The 14062-nt window shown below is 38.8% G+C and overlaps 1 protein-coding gene across 1 annotated transcript; it reads left to right on the top strand.

The window, feature by feature from the left end:
• The first annotated feature begins 509 nt into the window (after positions 1-509).
• On the top strand, positions 510-2341 carry LOC106799303 (uncharacterized). Its single transcript, XM_041017528.1, has 3 exons — positions 510-1359; positions 1599-1913; positions 2160-2341. The coding sequence occupies exons 1-3, from the start codon at positions 510-512 to the stop codon at positions 2339-2341; spliced, it is 1347 nt and encodes a 448-aa protein (XP_040873462.1).
• Positions 2342-14062: the final 11721 nt, after the last annotated feature.

Here is a 14062-nt window from a genome sequence, read left to right as displayed (position 1 = left end):
GGTGGTACATTTTGAAGGGAAAGCCATTCAATGGCATAGCTCTTATGTGAAATCTGTAGGATTGCAGAACTTACCACCTTGGTCAGAATATACAAGGATTTTAATTGAAAGGTTTGGCGAAGTATGTGATGATCCTATGGCTGAATTGATGCAATTGAGGCAGAAGGGATTGATAGTGGAGTACCATGAAGCTTTTGATGCTATTGTAGCTCGTTTGGATTTGAGTGAAGAGCATAGGCTGAGTTGCTTTTTGGGGGGGGCTTAAACAAGAAGTCCAGATGCTTGTTCAAATGTTTCAACCAAATTCTGTCTGACGGGCCTTCATATTAGCAAAAATGCATGAGGCAGCAACTGTGCATGGTTCTGTTACAAAATCTTGGAATAAATAGTCTAAACCTAAGGCTTCTTCTAAACCACCATTGTTACCTACACCTCCTAAAACTATTTCCAAGACACAAGATATCCCCAAAAGAAAACAGCAAGCCTCTAAAACTTTAACCCCTGCGTATATGAGTGATAGAAGAGCAAAAGGGTTATGTTATTTTTGTGATGAACCCTTTACGCCTGAGCATGGTTTGAGTCATAAAACACTACAGTTGCATGTGATGGAAGTGGATGAGTTACAGGAGGGTGCAGAGGAAGAAGTGTCGCTTGAAAACTCAACGGGGTCCAGCTCTATAGATCCTCAAATTTTTGTCCATGCCCTCATGGGAATTGCCAATTTCCACACCATGCGTGTGACAGGCTACCACCAAAAGAAGCCTCTCCATGTGTTGATTGACAATGGGAGTACCCATAATTTTCTGGACATTGAGGTGGCCAAGAGATTGGGTTGCAAAAGTAATGCTTTTGATTCCTTGAGTATGGTGGTTGCTGATGGTACACAGTTAAACGTGTTTGTTGTCGTTAGAGGATTCCAATGGGGAATTCAGCAAACCAAATTCACTTCTGATATGTTACTCATTCCATTGGGATGCTGTGATTTGGTCTTGGGAGTGGAGTGGCTGGTTTTCTTGGGTGATATTGTATGGAATTTTAATAAGTTGCAGATGGAGTTCTATGTTAAGGGAAGGAGACATGTGTTAAGAGGGGCCTCTACTGGATTAAAAACAGTTAAGAGGCAACAATTGGGGAAGGCTATGTCAACTGGTGTTCATTTGTCAATTTTGCAAGTATGTGATGGACAAAGGGGTTTTTTGAACTCATTTACAACTCAAGCTGTTGATAAAGAAGTCCCTCCTACTCTTGCCAAGTTATTGGATGAGTTCTCTGATTTATTTCAAGAACCTAGTGGGTTACCTCCTCGCAGACCTGGTCATGACCATCGAATTCCACTAGTTCAAGGTGTTGGTCCTATCAGTAAGAGACCATACAGGTATGCTAAATAGCTTAAAGATGTGATTGATAAGCTGGTGTAGGAATCTTTGTCGACTAGTATAATTCAAAATAGCAGTAGTCCTTTGGCAAGCCCAGTAGTCTTGGTGGGTAAAAAAGACGAATCATGGAGGTTATGTGTGGATTATAGGGATCTTAACAAGCATACAGTTAGAACAAGTTTCCAATTCCTTTAGTAGATGATCTATTGGATGAATTGGCAGGTTCTAGCATTTTCTCCAAAATCGATTTGCGGTCAAGATATAATCAAGTGAGAATGGATCCTGCTGATGTGTATAAGACTGCTTTTAAGACTCATGCTGGGCATTTTGAATACTTAGTGATGCCCTTTGGTCTCACTAATGCACCTGCAACATTTGAAGGGCTTATGAACTTAGTTTTTAAGGAGTTTTTGAGGAAGTTTATGCTAGTGTTCTTTGATGACATTTTGGTTTATAGATGTTCATTGGAAGACCATTTGCTGCATTTACACAAAGTTTTGGCAACTATGAGGGCGAATTCCTTGTTTGCTAAGAGGAGTAAGTGTTATTTTGGGGTTTCTAAAGTAGAGTACCTTGGCCACTTCATTTCTAAGGAGGGGGTATCAACTGATCCAGCTAAAGTGCTTGCAATAGAATAGTGGCCACTACCTAAAACCTTGAAACAATTTAGAAGCTTCCTGGGGTTAGTTGGATATTATAGAAGGTTTGTCAAGGGATATGGTGGCATTGCTAAACCATTAACTAACATGCTTAAAAAATATAACTTTATCTGGTCCGATGCAGCGAAACTGGCTTTTCAGCAATTGAAGAAGAAGCTTACTGAGACTCCAGTTTTGGCTTTACCCGACTGTTCAAAAACCTTTGTGGTAGAGGTGGATGCTTCAGGTTTGGGAATTGGAGCAGTCTTGATGCAAGATCACCACTCTATAGCTTACATAAGTAGACATTTGAATCACCAACAATAGTCTTACTCTACTTATGAAAAGGAGTTACTAGTTGTGGTTATGGTTGTCCAAAAATGGAGACATTATTTACTGAATACTCATTTTATCATCAAAACTGATCATCGAAGCTTGAAATTCATTTTGGATAAAAAATGGACTACGGCATTTCAGCAAAGGTGGTTGGTGAAATTAATGGAGTTTGATTTTTCAATTGAGTATAAGCAGGGACATGATAATGTAGCTGCTGATGCCTTGTCACGAGTGGAACCAGTTGCTTGTCAAGCTCTCGCGGTTCATCAGGTGGTTTCTGAATTGGTGATAAAGATTAAAGCCTCTTGGGATTCAGATCCTGCAATTCAGAGGTTGATTTCAGAATTACAAGCAAACTCTGGTTCTCACAAACATTATTCTTGGAAGGATGGGGAGTTAATGAAGAAAGGAAGACTAGTTGTGGGTAGAGATGATGCTTTAAGACAGGATATTCTTCTGCATTTTCATGCTTCTGCCGCTGCTGGTCACTCGGGACGAAATGCAACCTTACAAAGGCTCAAATCTGTGGTCTATTGGAAAGGGATGAGTAAAGATGTTAGAGCTTTTGTTTAGAAATGCAGTGTATGTCAGAAGTGTAAATATGAGACCAAGGCTTCTCCTGGATTGCTGCAACCATTGCCTATTCTGGATCTGATTTGGCAGCACATTACCATGGATTTTATAGAAGGCTTGCCTAGTTCCTTTGGTAAGCAGGTGATTTTTGTAGTAGTTGATAGGTTGAGCAAGGCAGCCCACTTTATGGCTCTTTCTCATCCTTATTCTGCTGCTGATGTTGCTCAATCCTTCCTTGATCATGTATTCAAGTTGCATGGATTTCAAAATTCTATCACCAGTGACAGAGATTCAATATTTCTCAGTCAGTTTTGGCAGGACCTTATGGCTTTTCAGGGTGTTCAGGTCCAGCTCTTCACAGCTTATCACCCTCAGACAGACGGCCAAACAAAGATTGTTAACAAGTGTTTGGAAACATATTTGAGGTGTATGTGTGCAGATTCACCCTCTCAATGGTCTAAGTGGTTACCCCTAGCTGAATGGTGGTATAACACCACCTTTAACAGCTCTATTCGAGCTACTCCTTATGAAGTGTTGTATGGACAGCCGCCTCTTGTGAATCTTCCTTACTTAGCAGGAGCTTCTAAGATTGAGTTGGTGGATAGAAGCCTCTTGAGCAGGGAGGAGATGCTGAAACTCATTAAATTTCACATGATGGAAGATAAACATAGATCTGAGAGGCAGTTCAGTGTTAGCGATATGGTCTATGTTAAATTGCACCCTTATCGGAAAATTTTCATAGTCTCAGGTATTGGAACAGATTGGGGCTGATGCAATCCTCCCTAGAAAGGGACCAGTAGCTAGAGCCATGAGCAAGAGGCTCCAAGAAGATTGGGCTGGAGCTGCTGAAGAAGGCCCTAGGGTTCTCATGAATCTCTGGGTAGATTTCTGAGCCCGTGGGCCAAGGTTGGGTCCAATTATCTTTGTACATATTAGACTAGGATGTCATTATATTTTATCCTTGTATTTAGAGCTCCATACTATAGGTAGGGTACCCTAGAAATATATGATTTTTCAGCCCTTGTATTTTAGGGCACCTAGACTAGTTTTTGTATTAGGGGTAGTTTTGTAATTTCACATGCACTAAGTGAATATTTGATGTGTGTTGGGAAAAAAATTTAATTGAATTGGTAGAAGCCCAATCCAATTAAATTTTAGAGGGGAAGGTGAGCATTTGCTTACTACACCCCGTTGCCACATCATATAGTCACACTTTGTGCATGTCCTTCACGCTTTGCATGCCTCATGACACCTAAGCACACTTAGTGGAGAATCTTGGAATTGATCTTGGATTAGTGGGCTGAACCATAACTAAAATTCACTAATCATAATTAGTGAAATTTTGGCTCCAAAGTTTGGCTCCACAAATTCAATTTCAAATTCAAGTGAAATTTGAATTGAAATTCAAATTTCCCTCCAATTTTGTGTGACACTTAGGCTATAAATAGAGGTCATGTGTGTGCATTTTTTTCAACTTTGATCATTTGAATATTAAACTTCATATTTCAGAGCTCTTTTAGGGCACAAAATTTCGTGCTCTTCTCTTCCTCTCCCTTCATTCATCTCCTTCTTCCTCAAAACTCTTATTGATGGCCTCCTATGGTGGTAAGCTTCTTCTAGACTCATCTTCTCCTTGAAGTGGTGTCTCCTCTCTCGCTTTCTTCTCCATTCCGCTGCCATTCATCTTCCAAGAAGCAAAGGAATCCATTGATGAAGAAGATCCTAGGCCTACAAGCTCCAATGGAGCTTACATCATGTGGTATCAAGAGCATCTTCATCTAGGTGATGTTCTTTTGCTTCCTCTATCTTTTTGTTCGGTGAATTCTCGTTAATTCCTTGTTCTTCATCATATTCTCCATATATATCCTCCATTGTCTTGTGGTTTGGTGCTGTTTAGAGTATATTCAAAAAAATAAACCGATTAAATCTTAGATCTACACTTGTTCTTGCATTTCTATGGTTCAAATTTTGTAGATCTACTCTTGAATCATGTTTTTGTGTTGATTTTAGGTTCTATCATTTTTCATTAATAATATTCTTCTGCTGAACCTTAGAGCTAAATTTTATTCCAAAATATTGATTAGAAAAAAAAATACAAAAATCTAAGTGTAAATCACTTAATCCATGTTTTCTTAGAGTCATGTTTAGTCATAGTAATTGTCACATTATGTTCTAAGTTTGTGTTGAATTTTTATTTTGTTGATTGAATTCTATATACATTTGTTCATGTATTCTTGTCATTCTTAGTCTATCTTTTGAATTTTGAGTCTAATTCATGCATGTTATTTAGTTCATAACATGTTCTAAATCAATTCCTAGAAGTATTGTTGTTGAACTCTTTTTTTTTTGTTTTATAAGTTTCCTACATGATGCCTATGATGAAGTTGAGTTGTGATGTTGAGTTGTGGCTGGATTTTTGAATCAAATAAGTCTTAAGTTCTCTTGAATTGTGTTATTAAAGATAATTGAGCATAAGCAAACACAAATTGTAACTATCCAAGCCTTAAGCAACATAAACACTACTCTTGATTTCTAGGTTGAAATCGCTAGTGCTGGCAGCTTGAACATACAAACTTGTATAAATTATTGGGAATTGGTCACTACATGTCTTGAGCTGAACTTTTTACTGAATTTTCTAGACATCTGGGCCAAAATTATAAAAAAAGAACCAAGTGATTTGGATTAAATTATAAAATAATAAAAATCACACAAGTTGGCAGAAAAATCAATGTCCAGGAAAAAAAAGTGAAAGATAAGTGTACTTGTTGTTTTGGCTCAAAATTTGTTCTATAATTGGTGCCTATTTTATACCAATCCAAGTTTTGAAACTTCAATTGAAAATTATTGTGAAAACAAGTGCTAAAACTAGAGGTTTCTTGAGTCTTTTTTTCTTTCTTTTTTTAGTTTTTCTACTCTACTCTAGAGTCATTCTAGGTTTCTCTTTGAGTCCTAGCTTGCTTTTGTGTGCTTTTCATTGATTTAATTGTTGAATAATCCTTGAAAATTTGCCTTGTTAAAACTTTATTGGTTTAGCTTTCATTTCATTTTTTTTTTGTCTTTAGTTATTGTTTGTCTCTTTGTTTCCTTGCTTGTGAGTTGCCATATAGGGAATTGGAAAGGAGGATTGGTGCCATACCTTGAAGAATTTGAGTCAAGAAGCAAGGGGCCAACCACCTTAAGAGCTATTGGACTAAGAAGCACTCCAAATTGAGTGAAACACCAAACAGAGAATAGCCACCACAATTAAGGACTTTTTTTTGTAATTTTGTAATTGGCAATTTGTTTTGCTTTCAAATTTTGTAATAAAAAGGCCTTTTATTGGAAGTAAGTTGGGAGCCTCCAATAGGTCACCCTACTTCCATTTGTATGTAATAATTTTAGGCAATTTTCCCTTAGGATAGTGAGTGTTTTGTTGGGAACCTTAAATGAGATCATCCAGACACTCTTAGGATCCGCCTTGTTTGCATTTCTTGCACTTTAATTTCTTGCTTACTTTCATAGCTTATTTCCTTTACTCTCAATTGTCAAACCGCCTAGGTAGTTTGCCTTTTACCAATTAGTTTTTACCTTATCTTTCACACCTCTTTTAGTGTTTATTTTGGCTAGTTTCAACCATAGTTCACATACTAAACATCACTCCCAAAGAAGAGAAAAGGGTAGAAGGCCTCAAGAGGTTAACATTAGCCTCCCATATTTCCATGGAAAAGATAATGTTGAGGCCTACTTAGATTGTGAATGAAGGTTGAACAACTCTTTACTTGTCATTATATTAGCGAAGAGAGAAAAGTTCCATTGGCTACCCTTAGCTTTCAAGGGTATGCCCTCTATTGGTGGACTTCCCTAGTTAGGGAACGAAGGATTCATGGGGATCCTCTAGTAGAGTATTGAAATGATCTTAAGAGTGCCCTTTGGAAGAGGCACATTCCCTCCTACTATGAAAGGGAGCTTATGGACAAGCTCCAAAGGCTTAGACAAGGGAGTATGAGTGTTGACGAATATAGACAACAAATGGAACTACTCCTTTTAAGTGTTGGACTTAGGGAGGAGGAAAGAACAAGCATAGTTAGGTTCCTTAGTGGGCTTAATATGGAAGTGAGGGACAAGGTTGAACTCCTTCCATATAGGGACCTAGATGAGCTAGTCCAACTTTGTATAAGAGTGGAGCAACAACTTAAAAGAAAGCCTTCTTCAAAATGTTATGGCTCTCACTCTTATCCAAGGAAGGACCAAGGCCATGGAATTTTAGGTGCTGCACCTTCAAAACCCAAGGAAGATAAGGGTAAGACCATAGAGAAATACACCCCTAAGACTAGTTCCCAAGAAAGGACTAGCAACATTAAATGTTTCAAATGTCTTGGGAGAGGTCACATTGCCTCTCAATGCCCCACAAAGAAAACCTTGATCATGAGGGGTCAAGACATTTATAGTAGTCAAGAGGAGACTACTTCTTGCCCTTCCTCTAGTGGAAGTGAAGATGAAGTAATGGGTGAAGAGTCTATTGAGGAAGTCTACCCCCATGAAGAAGGTGACCCCTTAATGGTTAGAAGGCTCCTTGGAGGTCAATCTTGTGATCTTTCTCAATCCCAAAGAGAAAACATCTTTCATACAAGATGCAAAATTTTAGATAAACTTGTTCTCTCATTGTGGATAGTGGATCTTGTTGCAATTGTTGTAGCGCAAGATTAGTTTCCAAGTTGAACCTCACTATCATTCCCCACCCAAAACCTTATAAACTTTAATGGCTCAATGAGCAAGGGGAAATGATAGTTAACCAACAAGTGACGGTACCTTTCTCCATTGGGACATATAAGGATGAAGTTAATTGTGATATAGTTCCCATGGAGGCAGGACATATTCTTTTAGGAAGGCCGTGGCAATTTGATAGGAAGATCATTTACAATAGCCTAACTAATGAGATTACCCTCACCCATCTTGCCACTAAATTTGTGTTGCATCCTCAAACACCTTCACAGGTGGCCAAAGATCAACTAATTATGAAAGATAAGAGGGATGAGGAAGAAAAACTAGAAAAACAAAAGAAAAAGAAGGATAGTAAGGCCTTGTCTTCAAAGGCCAAGGGGAAGGAAAAAGAGGAAAAGGATTCCTCCAAGAAGATTGTTAAGAAGAAAAATCATTTTGCAACAAAAAGTGATATTAAAAGAGCACTCCTTCTTAAACAATCTTTCTTCCTTCTCCTATCAAGGGAAACATCCCTTAGCACTGCCACAATTCCAACATTTGAGACCTTACCCCCAAAGGTCCAAGAACTCTTACATGAATTTGGTGATATATTTGCCAAAGATATACCCCCTGGGCTACCTCCTTTAAGGGGAATAGAACACCCAATAGATTTAGTCCCAAGAGCAAGCCTTCCTAATAGGCCAACCTATAGGACTAACCCTCAGGAGACTAAGGAGATAGAGTCTCAGGTTAAAGAATTGTTGGAGAAGGGTTGGGTCCAAGAGAGCCTAAGCCCATGTGTTGTGCCAGTGTTATTGGTGCCCAAAAAGGATGGTACGTGGAGAATGTGTATGTGAATGTATGTATACATGATTTTGATGATGTCAAAGAAGAATGTAACAAGGCTGCTTCAAATGATAAGCATTTGCTTCAAGAATAATTCAAGATTGCTTCAACAAACAAAGCCTTGTTTCAAGATTCACTAAAGACCAAGCCTTGCCTTAAAACAAAGTGCTTTCAAGACATGCAAGGCTCTGGTAATCGATTACCAGGAAGTGTAATCGATTACCAGAAGATAGGGTTGAAAAATAGCTGTTGAAAAAGGTTTTGAATTTGAATTTTCAACATGTAACCGATTACCATATGTCTGTAATCGATTACCAGCAACGAAACTCCTGAAATTCAAATTCAAAAGTCATGACCATTCAAATTATAACTGTGTAATCGATTACACAAACATTGTAATCGATGACCAGTGGAGAATTTTCAGAAAATCTGCCAACAGTCATAACTTTTCATTGGATTTGTGAATGGCCATCAAAGGCCTATAAATAGGTGACTTGGGCACGAATTTTAGAAGGAGTTTTTGCTTGGCAAAAATGTCTTATCCTCTCAAAAGAAAATGAGAGAGATTCCAAAAGAACTTCATTGTCAAATGCTCTCTCAAAAGAAATCCTTGGCCAAACACTTGCAAAATCTATAAGGATTCTTACATTATCTTCATTGTAATTTCTTCTCTTGAAGAGAGAATTCTTCTTCCATTCTTCTTATTCAATGAGATTGGCTAAGAGACTGTGAGTCTCTTGTTGTAGAGCATCTGAACACAAGGGATGGGTTGTTCCTGTGTGGTTCAGACTTTGTAAAGGATTTTACAAAGATAGTGGAAATCTCAAGTGGGTTACTTGAGTACTAGACGTAGGCACAGGAAGTGGCTGAACCAGTATAAAATTGTGTTTGCATTCTCTCTTCCCTTATCTCATTTATGTTATTGCAATCAATTTTTCCTTGCATGTTTAAAGAATATTATTAAATTGATTGTTGTTGCTTCTTCTGCATTCTAAGTCTATCCCTCTTAAGATTATTGAGGCCACAAGGACCAACATTAAACAATCTTTCTACCTTCTCCTATCAAGGGAAACATCACTTAGCACTGCCACAATTCCTACATTTGAGACCTTACCCCCAAAGGTCCAAGAACTCTTACATGAATTTGGTGATATATTTCCCAAAGAGATACCCCCTAGGCTACCTCTTTTAAGGGGAATAGAACACCAAATAGATTTAGTCCCAAGAGCAAGCCTTCCTAATAGGCCAGCCTATAGGACTAACCCTCAGGAGACTAAGGAGATAGAGTCTCAGGTTAAAGAATTATTGGAGAAGGGATGGGGCCAAGAGAGCCTAAGCCCATGTGTTGTGCCAGTGTTGTTGGTGCCCAAAAAGGATGGTATGTGGAGAATGTGTACAGATTGCAGGGCCATCAACAACATCATTGTAAAGTATAGGCACCCCATTCCTAGACTTGATGATTCGCTTGATGAGTTGCATGGTGCCAATATCTTTTCAAAAATTGATCTTAAAAGTGGGTATCACCAAATCAAGATGAAAAAGGGTGATGAGTGGAAAACCGCTTTCAAGACCAAGTTCGATTTGTATGAATGGCTAGTGATGCCTTTTGGGCTCACTAATGCACCAAGCACCTTTATGAGGCTTATGCATCATGTCTTAAGGGATTTCATAAGTAGATTTTTGTAGTTGTTTATTTTGATGATATTTTAGTGTACAGTAGGAGCCTAGATGATCACTTAGAACATCTCAGGCAAGTTCTTTCAGTCCTTAGGAAAAACACCCTCTATGCAAATATAGAGAAGTGTACTTTTTGTGTAGATAATATAGTGTTCTTAGGGTTTGTAGTTGGTAGAAATGGGTCCAAGTGGACCCTAAGAAAATCAAAGCCATCCAGAATGGCCCACCCCAAAAAGTGTGGGAGATATTAGGAGCTTCCATAGGTTAGCAAGCTTCTATAGAAGGTTCATTCCTAATTTCTCTACAATTGCATCACCTCTCAATGAGCTAGTGAAGAAGAATGTGGCATTTACCTGGGGTGAAAAACAAGAGCAAGCCTTTGCTTTGCTCAAAGAAAAACTTACAAAGGCACCTGTTCTAGCTCTTCCTGACTTTTCTAAAACTTTTGAGCTAGAATGTGATGCCTCTGGAGTGGGAGTTAGAGCTGTATTATTACAAGGTGGGCACCCTATTGCTTATTTTAGTGAAAAACTTCATAGTGCCACCCTCAACTACCCCACCTATGATAAAGAGCTATATGCCTTGATAAGAGCCCTCCAAACTTGAGAACATTACCTTGTTTCCAAGGAATTTGTCATTCATAGTGATCATCAATCACTTAAGTACATTAGAGGGCAAAGCAAGTTAAACAAGAGGCATGCAAAATGGGTAGAGTACCTAGAGCAATTTCCATATGTTATCAAATACAAAAAGGGAACAACAAATGTGGTAGTTGATGCCCTCTCTAGGAGACACACATTGTTTTGCTCCCTAGGAGCCCAAATTTTAGGATTTGATAATATTAGGGACTTGTATGCTTTACATGAACATTTCTCTCCCATTTACGAGAGTTGTGGGAAAAAGGCCCAAGATGGATTCTATTTGGCTGAGGGGTATTTGTTCAAAGAGGGAAAATTTTGCATACCCCAAGGATCCATTAGAAAATTACATGTGAAAGAGAGCCACGAGGGTGGGCTCATAGGCCACTTCGGGATAGACAAGACCCTTGTCTTACTCAAAGAAAAGTTTTATTGGCCCCATATGAAGAAAGATATCCATAAGCATTGCACTAGGTGTGTGGCTTGTTTACATCCCCTCATGGGCTATACACACCCTTACCCATCCCCTCTGCACCTTGGGTAGACATTAGTATGGACTTTGTCCTTGGGCTTCCTAGAACCCAAAGAGATGTAGACTCTATCTTTGTGGTGCTGGATAGGTTTAGCAAGATGGCACACTTTATACCATGCCACAAGGTGGATGATGCTTCCCACATCTCAAAACTCTTTTTCAGGGAAGTTGTGAGACTCCATGGTTTGCCTATGACCATTGTGTCAGATAGAGATGCTCAGTTCCTTAGCCACTTCTGGAAAACCTTATGGGCTAAGCTAGGAACTAAACTTCTTTTCTCTACCACTTGTCATCCACAAACTGATGGGCAAACAGAGGTAGTGAATAGGTCTTTATCCACCCTTTTAAGGGCTCTTCTGAAAGCCAATCATAAGTCTTGGGATGAGTATCTTCCTCATGTAGAATTTGCCTACAATAGGGGGGTTCATAGAACCACTAAGCAATCCCCTTTTGAGGTTGTCTATGGGTTCAATCCCCTAACACCGTTAGACCTCATTCCCCTCCCACTGGACACTTCTTTTATACATAAAGAAGGGGAATCTAGGTCAGAGTTTGTAAAAAAGTTGCATGAGAGGGTTAAGAACCAAATAGAGAACCAAACAAATGTGTATTCAACTAAAGACAATAGAGGAAGAAGAGAGCTAGTTCTTAATGACGGTGACTGGGTTTGGCTCCATCTTAGGAAGGATAGATTCCCTACTAAAAGGAAATCCAAGCTTAGCCTTAGAGGGGATGAACCTTTTCAGGTTATAGAGAGAATCAATAACAATGCCTATAGGTTGGACCTCCCAGAAGAGTATGGAGTCAACACCACTTTTAACATTTCTGATTTAATTCCTTTTGCAGGTGGAGCTGATATTAAGGAGGAGGAACTAACAGATTTGAGGTCAAATCCTCTTCAAGGGGAAGGAGATGATGCAATCCTCCCTAGGAAGGGACGAGTCACTAAAGCCATGAGCAAGAGGCTCCAAGAGGATTGGGCTAGAGCTGCTGAAGAAGGCCCTAGGGTTCTCATGAACCTCAAGATAGATTTCTGAGCCCATGGGCCAAGGTTGTGTCCAATTATCTTTGTACATATTAGACTAGGATGTCATTATATTTGATCCTTGTATTTAAGGCTCCATAATGTAGGTAGGGTATCCTAGAAATACAGGATTTTTCAGCCCTTGTATTTTAGGGCACCTAGACTAGTTTTTGTATTAGGGGTAATTTTGTAATTTCACATGCACTAAGTGAATATTTGATGTGTGTGTTGGGAAATAAAATTTAATTGAATTGGTAGAAGCACAATCCAATTAAATTTTAGAGGGGGTGAGCATTTGCTTACTACACCCCATTGCCACATCATATAGTCATACTTTGTGCATGTCCTTCATGCTTTACATGCCTCATGACACCTAAGCACACTTAGTAGAGAATCTTGGAATTGATCTTGGATTAGTGGGCTGAACCATAACTAAAATTCACTAATCATAATTAGTGAAATTTTGGCTCCAAAGTTTGGCTCCACAAATTCAATTTCAAATTCAAGTGAAATTTGAATTGAAATTCAAATTTCCCTCCAATTTTGTGTGACACTTAGGCTATAAATAGAGGTCATGTGTGTGCATTTTTTTCAACTTTGATCATTTGAATATTAAACTTCAGATTTCAGAGCTCTTTTAGAGCACAAAATTTCGTGCTCTTCTCTTCCTCTCCCTTCATTCATCTCCTTCTTCCTCTAAGCTCTTATCCATGGCCTCTTATGGTGGTGAGCTTCTTCTAGACTCACTTTTCCTTGAAGTGGCGTCTCCTCTCTCTCTTGCTTCTCCATTACGTTGTCATTCATCTTCCAAAAAGCAAAGGAATCCATTGATGGAGAAGATCCTAGGTCTACAAGCTCCAATGGAGCTGACATCAGGGGCAGTGGCCTACAAGATCAAGCTTCCTTCGGGTTCAAGCATACATGATGTATTCCATGTCTCTCAATTGAAGAAGCATGTAGGTGAAGCAGTAACTTCTTCTAGTCTTCAAAGTTCAGTAGAAGGAGATCCTCTAATCAAAGAACCTGAAGCTATTTTGGATCGCATGACAGTAAAGAGAAGGGGTCGAGCGATTACTAAGGTCCTAGTAAAGTGGAAGCATAGCTTGCCAGAGGATGCAACTTGGGAATTGTTCTTTGATTTGAAGCAAAGGTATCCTCACTTCCAACCTTGAGGACAAGACTGAAGCTAAGGGTGGGGAATTGATACGGGATATTCTTGTAAGTAAGTCAAGAGAGGGATGGGTAGTTAGAATAACAGAATAACAGACATTCCCAAGGGGAAAGTGGTGAGACATAAATAGAGGTTGATTCCTCTGATTCAGTGAATCAAAATTTGTAAACACTCTTGTATCTCAATTTCCTTTCTAATAAGATTCGGAGACCGTTCTTTCATTGGCGTCCCTACTCTTCTCTGAAATTCTTCGAGTCTCATCCTAGAATTACCTTAACAAAGTCTAAATTTGCACAACCAACTGAACTAATCTTTGTTAGTCCCACAACCAATATACCACTCATTAACCGAGGGAAGAAATTCTTAAATGTTTTGTGGATTAAAGTTGGTAAAGTTCAAAAGTCCTTTTCTGAAAACAATTTCTTTCTTCATTTGATGCATTTAAGTTTTTTTATAATGCATTGGAATTTATAAAAGTATTTTCCAAACTTTAATCCAAACATAACCTTAATAATTCATGCCAAATTCAATTGTAGTAACTTACACACGTAAAATTAAGGTAGATCATAGA

This window comes from Glycine max, chromosome 7 (assembly GCF_000004515.6).
Source record: "Glycine max cultivar Williams 82 chromosome 7, Glycine_max_v4.0, whole genome shotgun sequence".
NCBI classification, from domain to species: domain Eukaryota; kingdom Viridiplantae; phylum Streptophyta; class Magnoliopsida; order Fabales; family Fabaceae; genus Glycine; species Glycine max.
This window is presented reverse-complemented; position numbering and strand designations above follow the sequence as displayed.

What these genes read in the sequence shown, in the direction of transcription:
- LOC106799303 (XM_041017528.1), top strand. Translation starts at nt 510, where the DNA reads ATGAGTGATAGAAGAGCAAAAGGGTTATGTTATTTTTGTGATGAACCC. An exon ending in TCAAGGTGTTGGTCCTATCA is followed by an intron (nt 1,360 to 1,598) that starts GTAAGAGACCAT and finishes ATGAATTGGCAG; the next exon opens with GTTCTAGCATTTTCTCCAAA. An exon ending in TTCCTTGTTTGCTAAGAGGA is followed by an intron (nt 1,914 to 2,159) that starts GTAAGTGTTATT and finishes GGTCCGATGCAG; the next exon opens with CGAAACTGGCTTTTCAGCAA.